The sequence below is a fragment of the Artemia franciscana genome, chromosome 8 (genome assembly GCF_032884065.1).
Source record: "Artemia franciscana chromosome 8, ASM3288406v1, whole genome shotgun sequence".
NCBI lineage: Eukaryota > Metazoa > Arthropoda > Branchiopoda > Anostraca > Artemiidae > Artemia > Artemia franciscana.
The window spans coordinates 48,153,880-48,173,611 of record NC_088870.1 but is presented as its reverse complement, the minus strand read 5'-3'; the positions used below and the strand labels follow the sequence as shown (position 1 = coordinate 48,173,611).

The 19,732-nt window shown below is 35.0% G+C and overlaps 1 protein-coding gene across 2 annotated transcripts in view; it reads left to right on the top strand.

Moving 5' to 3' along the window:
• LOC136030510 (uncharacterized protein F13E9.13, mitochondrial-like) overlaps positions 1-19,732 on the top strand; it is a 61,636-nt gene that overhangs the window by 39,501 nt on the left and 2,403 nt on the right. For both annotated transcript variants that reach the window (XM_065709532.1, XM_065709531.1), the window contains exons 5-6: positions 3,374-3,501; positions 13,091-13,214. In XM_065709532.1, the coding sequence (XP_065565604.1) occupies positions 3,374-3,501; positions 13,091-13,214 (252 nt within the window). The remainder of the gene's footprint in view (positions 1-3,373; positions 3,502-13,090; positions 13,215-19,732) is intronic.

Here is a 19,732-nt window from a genome sequence, read left to right as displayed (position 1 = left end):
ATTTCATTAAGATCTGATCACCCGTTCGCAAGTTAAAAATACCTCATTTTTCTAATTTTTCGTATTTAACCGCCCCCCCCCCCCAGATGGTTGAATCGAGAAAACGATAATTTCTAATTTAATCCGATCTAGTTCCTGATACGCCTGCCAAATTTCACCGTCCTAGCTTACCAAAACCGGGACAGACAGACAGACCGACAGACCGACGGCTCGACAGAATTTGCGATCGCTATATGTCACTTGGTAGATACCAAGTGCCATAAAAAGGGAGAAACTAGTGGAAAATTTTATTTATTTTTTCTGTAATGAAGGGGACAAAATTTTTCTCATATCTGGAGTAACACACCGAATGGAGGACAAAGAGGGATGGGCCCAGAAACAGCTCGACGTGACTGTAATCTGGATGGGGAGTGAAGTTTGGGAATATAAACCTAGGGTCTACTGGGCTTGTACAAACCTTTTTGATAAACATTTTGCATTAAAGTGTCATAGAAAAGGTGATCATAACGTACAAAGTTGGGAGGAGCGTGCCTCGAAATTCTAGATAATTTAGGTATTTTATGGGCTGAGCAACGTCCCTGCCCCTGTCTATCTCCCTAGCAAAGCAAGTGCTAATATAATGGGTGGAAAAGTTTCTGTGAATATGTGAGAAACCAGGGGCTAGGAATTAAGTAAGTGTTTTGTATACCAAAGGTCTACTTCATCCTAAACTCAAAATTGCAGATTAAAGGGGATTCGATACCTTAAAAATTTTTGTAATTCTCAGTGTCGGCTGACGGTCTCAAAGACAAGGCTCGTTATCGAATTCTCCCAGGGGATTGGTTACCTTTGAGAACTATTAAAAATCTGTGGGTTGATTATGAAATTTGATCCAAATGACGAAAAAAATTTTTCAACTAGCTCAAATAAAATATTTGAACTAGTGCTTATTAGCTTTATTTCAGTATCAATTTTTATTACCTGGATTTAAAAATCTAGAAGATTGGTTTAAGTTTGGAAATGCTTTAAATGTTCGAAAAAAATATATTAGTATATCTTGTTAATTCATAAAATGCCTATGTTAGTTCAAACGTGGCACAAGGTCGGCTAAAGTTGAAACGGTTGCTGTAACTAAAATAAGCTAAAGATGTGAGATAAGGCTTATGTCCTAAAACTGGGTGCAAAAATCCCGGATGGGACGAATTTGTACCTCAGGATTATACCTAAAAATAAACAGAGCAAAAAAAAACAACAAAACTATACTATAAGATTGGTTAGAAAAAAGGTAGACACAATGGCTATTTTCCAAAATAAGGCAAATTTTCTCAGGCTCGTAATTTCTGATGACAAAGACTAAATTTGATGAAACTTATATATTTAAAATCAGCATGAAAATCTGATTCGTTTGATGTATCTTTTAGCATCAGAATTCCGTTTTTTAGGGTTTCGTTTACTATTGAGCCGGGTCGCTCCTTACTACAGTTCGTTACCACGAACTGTTTGAAAATGTGGTTCAATCCCAATTTTTAGGGCTATAATAAAAGAAAGGTTGAGATGGCTAGGCCACGTTCTGCGGATGAAGGATGACATATTGCCGAAGATTGTCCTTTTTGGCCATCCGTCGGGGGCTATACGGAAAGCAGGTCATCCTCGTCTGGGGTATGAGGATGTCATAAAAAAAAGATTTAAAGGAAATGGGAATTTCCTGGGAGGGTGTAAAGAGGAAGGCCTTGAATAGATTGGGCTGGAGGAGGAGCGTGCATAGCTGTGTTGGCCTCAGGCGGATTGGTACTGCGGTCAGTTATTAGCAGTAGTAGTAGTAGTACTAATACAGCTTTGTATTGGCTTTGTGATGTGATGAGTTTTTCTTTTATGTGTACTTATAAGCAAAGCATAATTATTCAGCCGCCCATTCTATTTTTCGATTACTTTTTCTTGTTTTAATCTTAAACTGAGAAATTGATATTGCGAAAATCTCATACGCTCAATGAAGAAGGTCTCTATATGGCCTATGGTCTATAGTGGGCAATTAAAAGCTGTAATGGCATTTAGTCGAAATATAATTGAAGCGTTTGCTCAAAGATTCGTCAAAAATTCTCAGAAGGACGTGATCTGTGGGGGAACTAGCGACTCATTAATATGTTCTCTGTACTATAGGTATACGTATATACGCTTATTGGAATTAGTTCAGTGAAATTTCGGGGAGTAAAATCACATTCAGAACTTGAATTGTAAAGATAGTTCTTTTTCACGTTTTAAAATAATATTTAATCACCTGATACTATTTTGAAGTACCAAGGACAGTGACATTGAACTTTGATTGTTTGAATTGAAAAAGCAGAACCTTACAAAACTTATATATATATATATATATATATATATATATATATATATATATATATATATATATATATATATATATATATATATATATATATATATATATATATATATTATATATATATATATATATATAAATTTATATAAATATATATAAATATATATATATATATATATATATATATATATATATATATATATATATATATATATATATATATATATATATATATATATATATATATATATATATATATATATATAATTATATATATATATATATATATATATATATATATATATATATATATATATATATATATATATATATATATATATATATATATATATATATATATATATATATATATATATATATATATATATATATATATATATATATATATATATATATATATATATATATATATATATATATATATATATATATATATATATATATATATATATATATATATAACAGGAAGGGTGTGCGAAAGCACAGGATGGTTGGCCCCCAACCCCCCATTGCACTTCCTGGCTGAAGGGCCAAGAAACGGAGAGCACCGCCGGTAGGGTCTGTAAAGTCTAATGCCGTATCCTTTACCTTTATATAAATATATATATATATATATATATATATATATATATATATATATATATATATATATATATTTATGTAACAGGAATTCAATTTTTAATGGGAAAAGTCTGTTATTAAGCTTTATGTTTATCTTTTGTTATTTTTTCTTTTCACTTGTGTTCTAAGCTATTTGTTTCATATTTCTATTTCTTGCTAATTTTGTTTAGAAGTACACAGGATGTGTGTTTTTGCAGCCACAGGAAAAATATAAAGAGGGGCGCACAGTTCGCTTGTGACGAATTTTAATGTTAAACTTTATACCCAAGTGAACAGAACGTTATACCCAAATGAACAGAAGGTTGTTGCAAACAATTGTCGAAGAATTTCTCCACAAAAAACAAAAAGTTATAGTTAGCACCCATCTTATTTTAGACATAACATTTCGAATTATGGCCTTTTATTGAATTATAGTTCTCATGCAGTGACGTCCGATGTCTCCCTAGTTGATACGGCCGAAGCAGCCCAGTTTTTCCAAGCAGACGGTGTTGTCGTCACTGGCACTGCTACTGGCAGACCTTCTGACCCACAGGAAGTAAGAGGTAAAGTTAAAAGTCTATTCTTAAAGCTACCTATGTATCATACAAAGTTTTAATGTCAAAATTTCAAATTGTCTATAAAGTTGTCTGGAATTTTGCATGAATTATTTCAGAAGTGGCCCAAGATTTCTCAATACTACACAATCAAAAAATGGTGCGTACGTTATGGAGTATACCAGAAACTATAATAGGAAAAATGAACACAATTCAGGGCTACGGGGATGGGGAGGGTGGGGGGCTGAAACATAGTGGCGGATCCAGGAGGACCCTCCTGACGTTGTGGTGGATTTTTGGTTGGGTCCGCTTGCTCTGGTTTGGATTGGGACGAAAGTTTTTTTTCTAATTGGTTTTTAATCGTTTAGTTTTTAATAAATTCTTAATTATTAAGACTGTTTCTTTTTGCAAATAAGTTTGAAACAAGATTTTAGTTACTTTGTGTGTTCTCTGTTTGATTTTATTAATGATGCATACTGCCAAAAAGTATTAATTAAATTTATGTTTATCGAGGGAATACGTCCATTTTACCACAAAAGCCAACTGGGAGGTGAAAATCTTCACTCCGTAATAAGAAGGTGGGGAAATTTAAAATCCTAACTTATTTAGGCTGTCAAAATGATATTTCAGGATTGTGCTGTCACAACGGGGCTGAAAAGAAAAATATTTAATTCTTTTACTGTCAAAACTGTTACTGTCAAAATTTTTTTACTGTTTCAAGTTTTGCTATGGCACCGAGGCAAAGAAATTGATATCATTACTTATTTTGGCTTTCTGTTTTGTTTTTTTGGGTTTGCTTTTTTTTGCGAAGCAGGGTGGTTTTTACAACATTATCGTTTTTTTAAGGGATTTGTATAATAGAAAGAAAATGTATGAGAAGTGCAAAAATTATTAATTTATGTTTTGGATTTTGGTGAGCAAATAGTGGCCACCTTACTGCCTATTTTCATCTAATTAAAGCTCTACGTTATATGACAAATCACCTCTGTTCATCCTAAAACATTAAAATAAAGGCCATACTTTTTAAACTTTAATAAAGGTTCGTATAAGTATATGCTTAAAACCAAGTATACGAGACAAAATACTCCTTCAAAGGTTGGAGTAATCATTTAAGAAGAATACATTTTCGAAAAATTGTTTTTAAAAAAAGGCAAATAATTATGTGTTTATATTTTTTTCTAGTTGGTATGGGTCTCTGGGGTCTGAATTCTCATTTGACGGGTCTCTGAATTCTCAGTTTGAATCAGTGGAATGGCATTGTTTTTTTTTCGAACATTAAAAAATAAAAAAAAATGATAAAAAGGGGAAATTCGTACAACTTGAGTTAACCACGGAAACAGAAGGCAACTGCAATATTACTTCAGAATTTCTCACCTCCTCAATACCAACCAGTCACAAAATATAGTTATATTTTTGTATAGGGATTGCATATATTTGTCAATAAAATTGTCTAAACTGCTTTATGTACCGCTGAGGATTTTTATACTTATTTTGTTGCATGCTATCCAATCATATTTCCACGATTGAAAAAAAGGTAAAGAATACGGCATTGGACTTTACAGTCCCTACCGGCAGTGCTCATCACCGTTTCTCGGCCCTTCAGACAGAAAATGCAATGGGGGGGGGGGGGGCTGGGGGCAAACCATCATGTGGTTTCACATACCCTTCCTATTTACCTTCCCCAGATGTCTCGACTCATATACTTAGTTTGAAGCACATACCTACGTGCATCTTTATTAGATTTCCTATTTTTATGACGATTTGGTCTTTATTCGAATATTTTAGGATGAATAGAAGAGGAAATACTAACGAAGAGCTCTAACCTGACATGACTCTAGACTGACAGGACTAGCCATTATAAACATTCACATAAATATTGAGGTAGACATCGACCGTGTAATAAATAGATATGGGGGGAGAGGAAATTGAGAAAAAGACTTTTCTTGTAAAATTGCGGATTCTGTAATTTAAGCAAAATATATTGAACTTTAAAAAGCAGAAAGACACGCTACGTTGTTATGAAAAGTAATATTTTGATTAGTAAATGTTTGATATTTCGTTGTAGCTGACACTGTTTATTAAAACCCTATTTTTAAAAAGAAACAGTGATTAGTTAATGCTTTATTGCCTATACTTAAAACCCTCGTTTTAAATGTCTTCTTTGCATTTCTATCTCTCCGTTCTGTTTTTCTTGTTACACCCCCAAAAGAACTAGTATTTAATGTTTGATATATATTTTACAAGTTGTGTCTATATCCTCACTTCCCACTCTTCATTACCATCATTGTTACTTAGCGATGCCACAAAGTTAGGTGACATACTAACTGGTTTGACCTATACAAATTGTCACAAAGAGTGCAAGACCGAATCCAAGGAGATGGTTCAAGACCAACTTTTTTTTACAATAAAAAGCTTAACCTACTTGCTATAGTGATCAGAAGTGCAAAGGCAGAAAATTATACAGTAAATATTAAACATCATATTCTATTTATAGATTATGAACAGCTTTCTTATGTCTTTTTTGGCGAGGTGGTTTTTATAATTTACTATTTTTTGTATCAGTATTTTTATACTACTTAAATTTCAACAGATTTATTAGAACTTGAACTCTCCCCAGATTTTAGATTAAATTTACGACCATATCCACTACCTACCTATGATACATAATTTTCGAGGTTCCCTTTTAATTGCGGGTATTTCTTTGTTCTCAAGTTTATCGAAGCAACCTATTATCCCCCCCCCCCATCTAAAGAAAATCCTGGATCCGCCTTGGCTGAGACACAGGCCTGAATAAATTCTCCTTTTCGGTTCTCTGGAAAAGATGGTAAGAATGTTTGATGCCAAATCAAATGCTATTGTGAATTGACCTATTTTTTTTAATGTTATCTACCTCTTCATGAATATTGCTTCGATATGAATTATAAATTAAAATTTTATGGAGAGGATGAAGGAAATCACGGATGTAATGAATAGAAGGGAGGGCGACCAGAGAGCCATTGCATTGAACTTTTTCTAATGTCTTTTCCAAAACATAAAATCACAATTCTATATCATTCCTCTCACTTTATTGGAAGTACTTATGTAAATCTGAAATTTGCGAATTATGTTGTTTTTCTCTCTCGTTTTATATTTTTTTCCTTCTGTTTACTTTTTCAATTCTTAGGTAGTTTTTTGTTTTTGACAATCTTGAGCATTCAATTCTTAAGTTCTTAAGTTCTGAGCATTAAAGTTCTTGACGATCTTGAGCATTAAATTCTTCATTTTCTCCAGAGTAACATTAATTTAAGGTTAAAAATTGACTTTCATCAAAAAGAACTTACCGTATTTTGGAGGAAACACCAGCCTCGTAATGGAAATCAACGGAAACAAATTAAAGGAAGTCTAATAGGAACAAAAGATATTTAGTGGAGATGAAAGAAAAAATAGTCAATGTTTATTGTCTATTCTGCCCTATTCCAATAGTTTAATCTGCTTGAATTTTCAAGATAATAAATAATTGATTTTTATTTTGAAGTTAATGCTGGATTAATTGGAAGTTAACTGGTAAGTGGCTAATATATTGTAAACTGTCTCATCAATTGGAAGGGGCGAGGGGTATGGGTGGATCCCCCTGCGTATAACATTGCGCATTGGGGCAACGGCTCTTCTCCCTGTCCCTTATATTACTTTGGGAAAGTGACATTTTAATGAGGAACGACAATTGTTTAATGCTTTATTGCAAGCCATAAAAAACACCCCTCACCCCTTAGTATCATAACTGTCATGAAAAAGATTCTACCTGTTATCTTTTCACTTAAGTCGACCGAGCTCCAGGATTTCGTTAAAACGTGGGTAAAGTTTTAAAGAAATGGCGAATCGTCTAAGCTTTCTTTTCTAACTTCAAAGAAGGCATTTGCCCCTAGTTTGTACAACCCCATCTCCCCCAACTACCTTCCTTATCACCCTGACTTTCACGCCTATCCATGCTGTTACTGGGAAGCTTAGAAAGACTTTTGCCCTCCTTTTTCATGGAGCATTCAATAAATCCTATCAACAATTCCGTATATTATTGGTAAACATTTTCTTTTGTCTTTTTTTAAGTATTATTTGCTGTTTTATCCCACTGAATGTGCCGATGCAACACATGTTAAAAGTTTTGTTAGGCTTAAATTTTTAGCCGTTTTACATTTTTTTAGGCTTACATTTTAGATTTTTTTGTCACCAGTTTTAACTTTGTTCTATCATTCATTCTCTTTGAATATATTTACGCTACTTATTCTATTCATCAGTTCATAACGGAATTGGAAAGTTATAGTGCCCTTTTTAAGTGACTAAAAAAATTGGAGGGCACCTAGGCCCCCTCTTACGCTAATTTTTTCCAAAGTCAACGGATCAAAATTTTGAGATAGCCATTTTGTTCCGCATAGTCGAAAATCATAATAACTATGTCTTTAGGGATGACTTACTCCCCCACAGTCCTCGGGGGAGGGGCTGCAAGTTACATACTTTGACCAGTGTTTACATACAGTAATGGTTATTGGGAAGTGTACAGACGTTTTCAGGGGGATTTTTTTGGTTTGGGGGGGGGGGGTTGAGGGGAGGGGTCCCCTTTTAAGTAGCCGAAAAATTGGTGGGCGACTAGGCCTCCTCCTCCACCCCTTTTTTTTAAATCTCTGATCAAAACTAAGAGAAATTTATTCAGCCAAAAAAAAAAATCAATATGCAAATTTCATTTTAATAATTTTTCTGCGGAGAGCCAAAATCAAACATGCATAAATTCAAAAACGTTCAGTGATGAAATAAAAAAAACTGTTTAAAACTGTTTGTATTGTTTAATAAAGTAGAATTGAGAGAAAGATTCAAACTTTAGCGTAGAGAGCGGGGCGCTGAGAAGGGAACAGCCCTTTTCATACACGTAGTAATTTCTGTTCGTTTTAAGTTTTAATGTTGCTCCTTACTTTCAGTTAAAAAACTAGTTTTTTATATTTAATCTAAAAAAAAAATAGACAGCAAATTAACCTTGCTGAACACTAAATGAACGGTCCGACGCAAAGTAGGAGTATTTACCTCGAATGCATTCTTGTTTTATCAAAAACTTTGTGAGAGTAAATCCGGTTTAATATGTTCACTGAATGAATACTATATGCGAACAAGCTAAAAGATTCTACGCATTTTTTAGAGATTTTTGGGAACCAATATATTCTCTGTGAAACCATTCAATTGATACAACAAGAGCCCTATACATGGGATGTTATCTCAATTTCCGTTTGATAAGGAAAATTCCTTTAAATGCATACCAGATATTTTTTGTGAAACATCGCCAAGAATGCAAGCACACAGTACCCCATTATCTCAGCCAAATATTTTGATAAGAATGACTGTCCAGTTTTAAAGTTTAGAATCTTAGACAATACACCCATAACGTATCGTCTACGCGACAAGAAAGATGATGAGATTCTTGGCAGTTTCTATGATTATGAATTACCAAAAGTTATAAACACTGGAATGTACCAGATTGACAAGATACTAAGGACTTGTATTCACAGGGGGAAAAGACAGGTGCTTGTTCGCTGGCTTGGATACAACTCGGATTTTGATTCGCGGATATCTGTTGAAGAGGTACACAATACCCAATGATTTCTATGTGACATTTACGTCCAATATTTCTGATCCCCTCTACAATGGTTTGAATAAAACAAGGGTATTTTAGACAATACTATCTCCTGCCATCAAATTCGACGAGGAAAAGTTTGAGTTGCTCTTGCCGATTACATTCTGAAAAATAGATATGATCTCGTGAGAAAACATCGTACATATGAGATGAAATTAGACCATTCGATTGGTCATTCTTTGTCGACTATGAATGGATTGAAACACTTAAATCTACTGGATATCCCTATTTCACATTGAAAAACAAAGAATTTGATATTATGACTGTTTTCTGTCGTAAGATCATTAGAAAATGCACTGCTCGTAAGAATGGTGCATTCCAATTTAATTATTCTATGGAAAAAATTTATATTAGCTCACCCATTGACGTTGAAATGATTGATCTCAACGATAATCTGTGAGATGTTCTTGGCTTTAAACAGAATATAATCAATGGTAAAAATGAAGGAACTTTCAATAAGATGGATCGTGTTATTTTGCAGTTTCTCCTCGAACAGTTGTATATTTCTTTATGCTTCCTTTGTTGAAACATTGAGAGTTGGCAATAGCAATGCCCCCTCCTATGTTTTCTTGAACGAAAAACCACCCATGAGCATGTTCTTCACTATACTATAAAGCATCTTCAGTATGTTCCTGTAAACAGTTCACATTTGGAACTCTTTCAGTTCACGTTAAGAAGTGAATTAGGTGATTCCTGAGCAACAACAAAAGGTTTTGCTCTGATAACATGTCATTTTTGACCCATTCAACAATGACATGGCTAATAAAAAAAAATAAATTTGTTTGTCCCGATATTGATTTCTATATTACTACTCTCAATTGGACAATTGGATCATCATTGGGACAACATCATTGTTTCGGACTTGTCTGGTACTCAAGAAATGAGTATTGTCGGAACGGCGACTTTACGTTTAGAGTATACCTTTGCCAACCCGTTGACGGAGAGTGTAGCATTAATCTCTCTAAATCAATTTGAAACCTGTTGGGAAATTACCCCCGACGGTAGTTTTTTATTAGACTTGGCACCATGAACACAAATCAAACGATCGATGTATATAACTTGGATCCATACATGTCCAAATACAAATCCTGTTGCATACCCTCGGATTTCTTTGAACATATTCTAGTGCTAGACTGTGCAGACGGGGCATTGGCCATGCATCTTTCAAATAGAGAAGAATATAGAATTTTTCGATTCTCTTGATATACTATATGCATTATACAGATCTCCCATCAAAAACTTCCTTGAAAGACTTGGGAAATCAAATATTCAAAATAGGAAGCGAGTACAAAATTTATCAACCAAAAGCTTTTGTTTTCATGCATTACCATATTTTTTTTCAATGTCGTAACTATACTTACAATGAATATCTCAAAATTTATATAGACAATCCTAGATTCTATGAATTCATAATAGAAAATTATGTCGACAACGATTAGTGGTGGCAGATCATTGGGATTCAACTTGTATTAATCTTGGTGTGTAAAGTCAGTGTCACATTTTCACAATACAATATAATAGGATAAAGATCCTCCAGAGCCATAGCTGGCGCATAGGGCGTCGAATTGACGTTTCAGTTGCTGGGTGTTTGTAAAGTCAATATCTCTTTGTGAAGTCAATGATACTATTATGATTCATATTGTAAAGTTCACATATTTCTATCTGCTTATTAGATGCACTGTTACAGACACGATATTCTGATATGAAGAATCAATTTCTTTAACATCCAAATAAAAGTCAGGAGGCACATAATCATAACTACCATTGTCTTCACAATGATGATGTAGAAACCATACTCTCTTATTGTTTTTGCAATTGAAACGCGCTCCATATTTTTCTTCTCAAAGTGATTTTAATTCACGCCGATACCAATCCCTTAGAAATAAACTGGAATCACTTTTAGGGTTTTATCCAATCTTGCCTGGATAAGTATTTTCCCATTGATTGGGCTTATCACAGTGATGATTGGAGCATAGGTATCCCTTAGAGTGAGAGTCACAAACCTCATCAAGATACGAATTACAATCCTTAATTTGAACAGCATATCCTCTATGCAATTTACATGAATTGCATAATCTACACGTTTCGCTATAGTTGTCAACTCTAGTGCAGTTTTCACATGACGACGAGCTGCCCAATGTATATAAACTTAGTTGACATGTGGGGAGAACATTTTTCACTGTGTTGACTCTCCCACCACCAAATAGAAACTGACTTGCGAACAATAGGAAGGTTTTTTTGCTTCTAGAGACAGAGACCGAGTAATCGAGTGACGTTAAAATCAATTATATCACATTTTGGACAGGATTTTTTTTAATTGTCGACTCTTCTAACGAATAAAAGACTGAAAAATCATCATGGAACCTTGAATGTCTTTAGGTGGTACCCAACAGTAAATCCACAAGATCATTCTGTCTTGTTTCAATTAGTACTTCAATAAATTGAATAAATGCTAATGGCCCACAACGTAGAAGCCTCATACAATAATCAAAAGTTGGAGAATCATTTTCCGTGATAATGTCAAGCATTATTTCAGAGAATATTTTTTTGCACGGTTAACATCTGAAATTGATCATTTGGCTTTGAACACTTTTCCAATGTTACAAGATTCCGTAAGATTTTCTGTTTCTCAAATAGATCCTTTTTTGTCCTTGACACTCACTGCCGATTATACACTAAACTAAAAATTGCAAGTTTCTACTTTGTGCATACTCTCAACACCCATTGGTTCCCTGGAGAAAGGAGTAAACGATCAAATAAAAGATCCGAAAAAAGAAACAGACAAATTTGTTGTCAAATGTAATTATAGAATAGTATACATTTTCACTCTCTTTTCGTGAAGTAAGCCAATCAGTTGTCCTTAATGTGCTTCATGATTGTATTCAATCCGTGTTGTAGTCTCGATATATGCTGCGAAACATAATTGCTCTTCCAACTTAATTTATTCGATGACATAATATATCTAACAAACATCTCGTCCCACTCAAATATTCTTTAAGAAACCTTTCCAATTTCAACTGCTACATGGGAACTCTTGTCTTCATTTCGTCAGTGTCAACTCCCTCAAGTTGTAATAGTGTAAAATCCCTCATTTTTTTAAATATTAGATTTTTTTCCAACTTGAAACAATGTAAACTAATCAAGTGTCTATGTGGAACTGTAATGCTTAGTAACTCACCGTCAAACTTAGACCAATGACCACGTGATGGGTATCGTGTGCCTGGCCACTTGTATCCAAAGACCCATTTCAACGAGAAAAGATAGCTGTTAAGCATTTCTAAGAATTTTCCTTATCAACCCGAAACTGAGATAAGAACATATGTATTGGGCTCTTGTTGTATCAATTGAATGGTTTCACCTAGAATAGATTGTTTCCAGAAAATACTAAGACTCTACTTAGAAGTTTTAGCTGGATATGAGGGACCAGCAACTCCAATAGAACATTGGGATAGGGATCTGTTGTATCCAAAAGACCTATTGGAGGGTTTAGTAACTCTAATAGTACACCGGGAGGGGTTAGCAACTCCAATAGTACACCGGGATAGGGCTCTTGTCGTGTCAAAGGGGGGTTTTCTACTAATGATAATAACTATATGCCATACGCTGTAGCGGGATGACGAATGTATAAAGAACAGGAATTGCTGTTATCCTAATGCAAAAATGTATCCATTATTTTGTGGGGGGTACTTTTTCGAAGGGGTATTTACGAAAAAATCGTTATAAAACACCCACAAAACAAATTTATATGTATGTATGTGGAATTTTGCAGGCCCGAGAAAAATTTAAAGGAGGCTTCAAACCCAGTAATCCGACCCGTGGATAAGGCCTTTCCCTCATGTCTTTGCTGGGATCATCATAATTGTGAATTATCCTGACCCTGAGCTCTCATCAGAAAATGTAAAATAATTTTTGATCGCTTTGTTTTAGTATTATTGGTTTTCTTTTCAGATATTCAAAACGCCTGCCGGGACTTACCAGTGATAGTGGGATCTGGTGTAAGTCCTAAGAACTTGAAGTTATTCCGAAATGCTCATGCGTTAATTATTGGGAGTTACTTAAAAAAAGATGGCATGTAAGTCGGTTTTTCTCATAATGTCTTTATCGTGGTATTTCCTTTTTAAAAGAAATTTTGCCTCTTTATGTCATTACCAATGTTTTGACCGTGGTTTTGACGATGGTCTATATAACCTCCTCTACCATTTAATTTGCTTGTTTTTCTGATGTTGAAAACAGCGGAATTTCCTTATGGCAATTTTTATGTTGCCAGGACATATTAATAGCACGGAGAACAGCTATACGAACGCAAATTTTCTATAGAAAAATCTATGAAGTTCAAAAGTCAACAGGGAAATTTTGATTTTGTTTAAGCTCTCCATACATTTGACAATACAATCTATTTATTTTTGTTCAAGACCAAATTTTCACTCTTAGGCTAGTAATTGATAAGTGACTGAGCCATCAAATCACTTAAATCCTCAGTTTTATAGATTGTGAGCAGGTTTTTGATTCAAGTGATAGAAGACCTTTAGTGAAGGTTCTATCCCAGTACGGTATTAATTAAAAAAAAAATTCGAAAAAGGAGTTTTTCGCAGGAAAGTAAAGGGTCATATTAATTTTAAGACCAGCAGAGATATATTCCTATAATAATTTTAATAAGAGTTAAATTTAAATTGAATATTGAAATGAAACTTAAAAAGAACAAAAATCCCTACAAATAAGAGTTTGGCACTGCCCCCTCCCCTAACTGTCATAGGATAAAGCTTACTGTATCACTTATGTTTTATCGAAAACTGTATGTGTCTTGAACAGTCCTTGGAAAGAGCTAATAAAGTGAAAATGAATATTTGATATATAGGCTAATGATACTAATTGCTGAATGATCAGCAATCGAAGATTTTATTTCACTGTAATTTTTATTTTCAATGTTCTAACTACAAAAGAAAATATGTGCAATATAGTTAATTTTAGACTTTTTACTTTTAGACTTTTTAGCCGTTTTAGACTATATTCTAAGGAGCACTACAAAGGTAATGGCAGGATACGGAGTCAATAGGGGAATTAGAACTCTCCTAGACTTAAATTAAGCTGGTGAATTATGAATCCTAGGTGAGAATGTTTACAAAATGAATTAATTTATAAAGATTTTGTGAGTCCAAGGTGCAAGAATAGGTTTGATAATTAATGTTAAGAAGACTAAATTGCCAAGACTAGGAATAATTGAAGGTGAAGAGGTGATGTTGGTTAACAAGAAGATTGATCAAGTGCTTACCTGCCTAGGTAAAATTATTAGTAAAGACTATAGGTGCAGTTAAGACGTTAAAAGTAGAATAGCCAAGGCCCGAGGTATCTTTTCACAGTTGAAATTTTTTTTTTGTAAAAATAGATAACTAAGTCTGCGCACCAAGGTATGAATATTGGAAGCTACAGTGGTGGAAGTGACTGGGTATGGTTCTGAAGCATTGTCACTCCGAAAAACGGCGGAAGATTTGCTTGATGTTTTCCAGAGAAATTGCCTACGGATTGTTTCGAGTACCCTACTGACTGACCGCATATCAAACAGTAAGCTCTAGGAAAAAATTGGGTAAATCTATGGCTATAATTCTAGGGGTAAAATTAGAAGTCGAGATAACTAGAACGTATTCTGGGGATGGATGATGACAGATTGTCCAAGGTCGTCCTTGTCGTTCAACCGTCTAGGGCCAAACGAAAAGCAGGTCACCCTCAAATGGGATGGTAGGATGTCGTAAGGATAAATATGAAGGAAATGCAAACTTAATGAGAAGATGCAAAGAGGGAGGATCTGAGTAGATCGGGATGAAGGAGGAGTATGCATAGCAACGTTGGGGTCAAGCGACCAGGTGTCGCAGTGAGTTATAAAAGTGTTAGCATTATTGTTCATGAAGCAGATAAGATTTCTAGCGTAAAAGGTTAATCGCAGTCATTTCGGGTAGCAAATAAATAGAAAAAAGGTAAAAAAGGTAATAGAAAAAGCTTGGAGAAAAAGCGGTAGAGATAAGGTAGAGTTAAGTAGAGACCTTTCATTTCCCCCCCATTTATGTCGGACGTAAATACAACAAAGCTGAAGGAGGGATTAGCTGCGTTAAAATCCATGAACAATTGAATGCTTAAATCAAGCATATAAATAGGGTGAGCAGTTTCATATTTTTCTTCCCCCCCCATCCCTAGAAAATACCTATTTTTAATTTGTCACATAATTCTAAGCTAAAAAATAAATATTAGTCATTTCAAATTTAATAGACATTGTTTAATACATAATCTTAGAGCTAAACAGATAAATACTAATCATTCATTGTTTTAATATAATTTAAGATATTAACTTATGATTTACAAATAACCACTAGCAATCTAAAATGCTACAAATACAATTTAAGGTATAGACTCAGAGTTAATAAGATAAATACTAACAATCTAAAACTGTGGAAAAATGATTTAAGATATATTTTAGTCGAACAGGAAATTCCGAAGTAGGGATGCCAAATCAGAATGTCTGATTCTCTTAGTTTGTATTCTATGCTAAAAAAGCCATGGGGAGAGGGGGCATATTTTAGAGCTGGGCTATCTAAGGAGGATATTAAGTGGGTCATTTCTTGTAGAGGTAATTTTAAGCCATTTGGGGGAAGAAGAAGGTATTTGGGAAGGGTTAGAATGAAGAGCTGTACTTACAGTTGCCCAATGTCTGGAGAGTGGGAGAAAAAATTTATTGTAATTTCTAGGGAAGTGTGGGAGGTTAAGGGTTTTGAGAAAGGAAATTTTTGGAGTGGACGAGAGGGATGAGCTTTCAGTAGAAAAATTGCTGGGAACTGGGTATTATATATAGTCTGGCGCGGTTTATTCGTGTGTTCATGGTTTATGAGTTTACTGCTGAGCAGGGGCCTCTCCCTGGGCACTCAGCGTGTCCCCAGGTGACAATAAGGGAACAAACTTCAGATATATAGGGTACCTTCATAGGAGGCACGGACCAAGGGGGACCTTGTCCAGGAGGGTCCATAATAAAAATTAGGGCACTCACCCGGGGTTGTAAATACAGGTGGAGGAAGAAGACAGCCCCTCAAATGTACACTCCACAGCGACCAGCGGTGTATGCACACATCCTGTGAGTTACAAACCCTCTCCCAGTAATGGGTTAAATTGTATCGTGATGTGGAACACCATAATGGGATGATCCTCTATAAGAAGACAGCTGCAGCATGGCTTAAAACCCTGATATATGGACAATGGCTTCTGTAAAGGGCTGCCTTGACCCTTTCGGGGTACCTGCAAGACTGGAGAATTTACGGTCAACTCTATCCTGACTTGAAGAGTGGCGCCTCTCTAGGAAATTATAATCTAGTAAACGACACGTATTTTGCACGGGATTCTGATTGATAGAAAATTCTTCTGAGCTTGGTCTGTTTTGTTGGGCCTTTTCGGGCTGAAAAATCTCTTCCTAGCTAATTTATGATATTTGTAGGCATGTCTAGCTTACGCGCTTCGGTAAGCGCGTAAGCGCTTACCGATCACCACATCTTAGCTAGTAAGATGTGGTGATCCCCATCCTGCACTGGTATCCGGGACCAATGCTTTTCCTGAGGCGAAAATAATTTCAATGATTTAAAGAATATGAAAATTAGTACTTCGAATATTACGAAGTTAAAAAATAACTATCGTATCGACATTTTGAGTGACGAATTCAGACGATTCGATCCGAACTTATTAGGAGCCTCAGAAACTTACATCTCATGGGTAGGAAGTACGAAATTAAGTAATATAGAATTTATTTACTCAGGCAGGAAGGATTGGGCACATAGACAGGGAGTAGGGCTCATGATGAGTAAGGGAGCTGCTTAGTCTTGTTTAGGCTGGGAAGGTATTAATAATATAATACTAATCGCTCATTTCATGAGTAATTAGTTTGAAGTATCAGTTATAGTAGTGTATGCCCCTGTAGAACCGACTAGTGACTCAGATAAATTTTACTTACAGTTAGAGGAAATTTGCTGTTTTTATTAGGACGTCTTAACGCCCAGGTCGGCAAAAATAGGGATAGATGGTATCGAGCCTAGGTAAATTTGGTGTAGGAAAACAAAACAGTAATGACTAAAAATGATATAATTTTGCAGGTATAACAATCTAGTTATTACCAATACGGTGTTTGGTAATAAAATGGGCTCTAAGTTAACGTGACATTCACGTGATGACCACAAACCTTATTGATTATGTGATTGTAAACAGAAGACAGGCAGGATTGCTACAAGATACTAGGGCATACCTAGTAATGTCTGGTGTAAATTTAAAGCTGAAATTTCGGAATGGTAAATATCTCCAGGAAAGTTATGATGTTGGTAGACTCCAGAATGAAAAAAATTGAGAGAAACTTTCCAGGAGTAGTTGAATACCAAAATGGAGAGTTTAAAATTTGACATTGTGGTAGATGAATGGAATAATTTTAGGACAACTATCTCTGGAGTTGCTGATGGTGTTTTAGGGAAGAAAGCTAGGAGCGCCCCTAGGAATATTAGTGAAAAACCTTGGCGAATTATCTTAGGGATAGATCGTATTAAAACAAAAAGAATATAAAGAATTGGAGAAAGCATTAAAATATGAACTAAGGAGGTGTGAAGTGCAGCCATGGATAATATTGCTGAGGATCTGGAAGATGCAGCTAGATGGCATAGTAGTAAAATATTGTGCTGACATGCTAATAAATTGAGAGGGAGTAGTCACTCCGGGCTTGTCCAAGTTAAAGATAGAAACGGGGCCACAATTAGTGATAAGGAAAGAGTTTAAGAGGGATGGATAGAAATCCTGAGATTGTGCTAAACCGAGATAGAAATGCAGAAAAAATATAATGGAAAATGAAAAGTTTGTGATACCTTGGACGTGAAGGAAGATCTGTTTTGTGAGGAAGAATCAGCAATAATACTAAAAGTATCAAAACATAATAAGGCTCCAGATGCTGATAGTGTGGTAAATGCGTTTCTGAAATATGGTGGCTCCGAGGTTAGAAATAAGCTACTGAAGATTATGAATGTTATTTTAGAAAACGGGAAGTACCTAGCGATTTTAAAAACCTTAATTAAACCACTGTATAAGAAAGGTGATAATAGTGAGTGTGGTAATTATCGAGGCATTCGTCTGGTCTCTGTAGGTAGCAAGTTACATAGTAATATGATACATTTTAGACTGAGAGATGGTTTTAGAAAAGGTAGAGGATGTATTGACCAAATTTCTACTTAGGTCAGTAATTGAGAAGCGCCTGAGTTATCAAACAGCTTTGGTCCTCAGTTTTATAGAATATGAGCAAGCGTTCGATTCTCTTGATACAAGAGCTTTAGAGAAGGTCTTATCATTGTATGGTACACCAGATAAATACATTAAAATACTTAGTGCTATATATGAAAATGACACTGCAGCGGTCAAGGTAGGGAATGAGGTTAGCAGTTGGTTTCGTATTAAATCAGGAGTGAATCAGGGTTGTATTCTTCCTCTGTTTGGATCATTTTGATGGATGAATGGATAGATTTGAAGGAGAGGCGATGGGACACAGGAAAGGCGATGGGACACAACGGGATCAAATGGGAAGGAAAAATTTCTGAATTTAGATTATGCTGATGATTTAAGCATCCTAGATGAAAGTGTGATCAAGAGTTCAGGGAGCTAAAATAGGCTTAAAGAATGATGTTAAGAAGAACAAGTCGCTAAGGCTAGGAATAAGTGAAGATCAAAAGGTGACGTTGGATAAAGAAAAGATAGATCAGGTGAACAGCTTCACTTATCTTGGTAATATTATTAGTAAAGACGGTGGGAGAAGAGAAAATATTAAATATAGAATAGCCAAGGCTTAGGATGTTTTTTCACACTTAAAAACGAATGGAAGAACAGGAAGTTAAGTGCAAACCAAGATTAGGATTTTGAAAGCTACAGTGATGACAGTGGTCAAATATGGCTCTAAAGCATGGGTGCTCCGAAAAGCGGATGAAGATTTGCTAGATGTTTTCCAGAGAAACTGCCACGTTCTAGACACGTTTTGCAGATGAAGGATGACAGAATGCCGAAGATTGTCCTTTTTGGCCAACCGTCTAGGGCTAACCGGAAAGCAGGTCGTCTGCGGTTGAGGTGGGAGGATGTCATAAAGAAAGATTTAAGGGAAATGGATACTTTCTAGGAGGTTTTAAAGACGGAAGCTTTGAATAGATTGGGATGCAGGATGAGCGTGCGTAGGTGTGTTCGCCTCATACGGCCTGGTCCTGTGGGGAATTATTAGTAGTAATAGCAGTAGTATAACCCATCGTGAGGGTATTATACGACGACTTTGTTTCTTTGTTTGTATTAGTGTTTTTGAATGGTTTTCTGTGCTTTAATTGTTTTGATCAAAAGTTTAAATTAATCCTTTAATTGTATTTTTTTTTGTGGCCGTGACCCTGTGGTTTTGTTTGTTGTCAAATATACTACTATTACTATATACTATAAATTAAAAGCTGATAGGATAAAAGAGAGCTGATAAAGTGCTTGCATGTTGCAATGATAGTTCAAGAGTATGGAAAAGTGATAAAAGAGGAATCTTTGTTGCTTTCTAAAAGCCTTAATTAT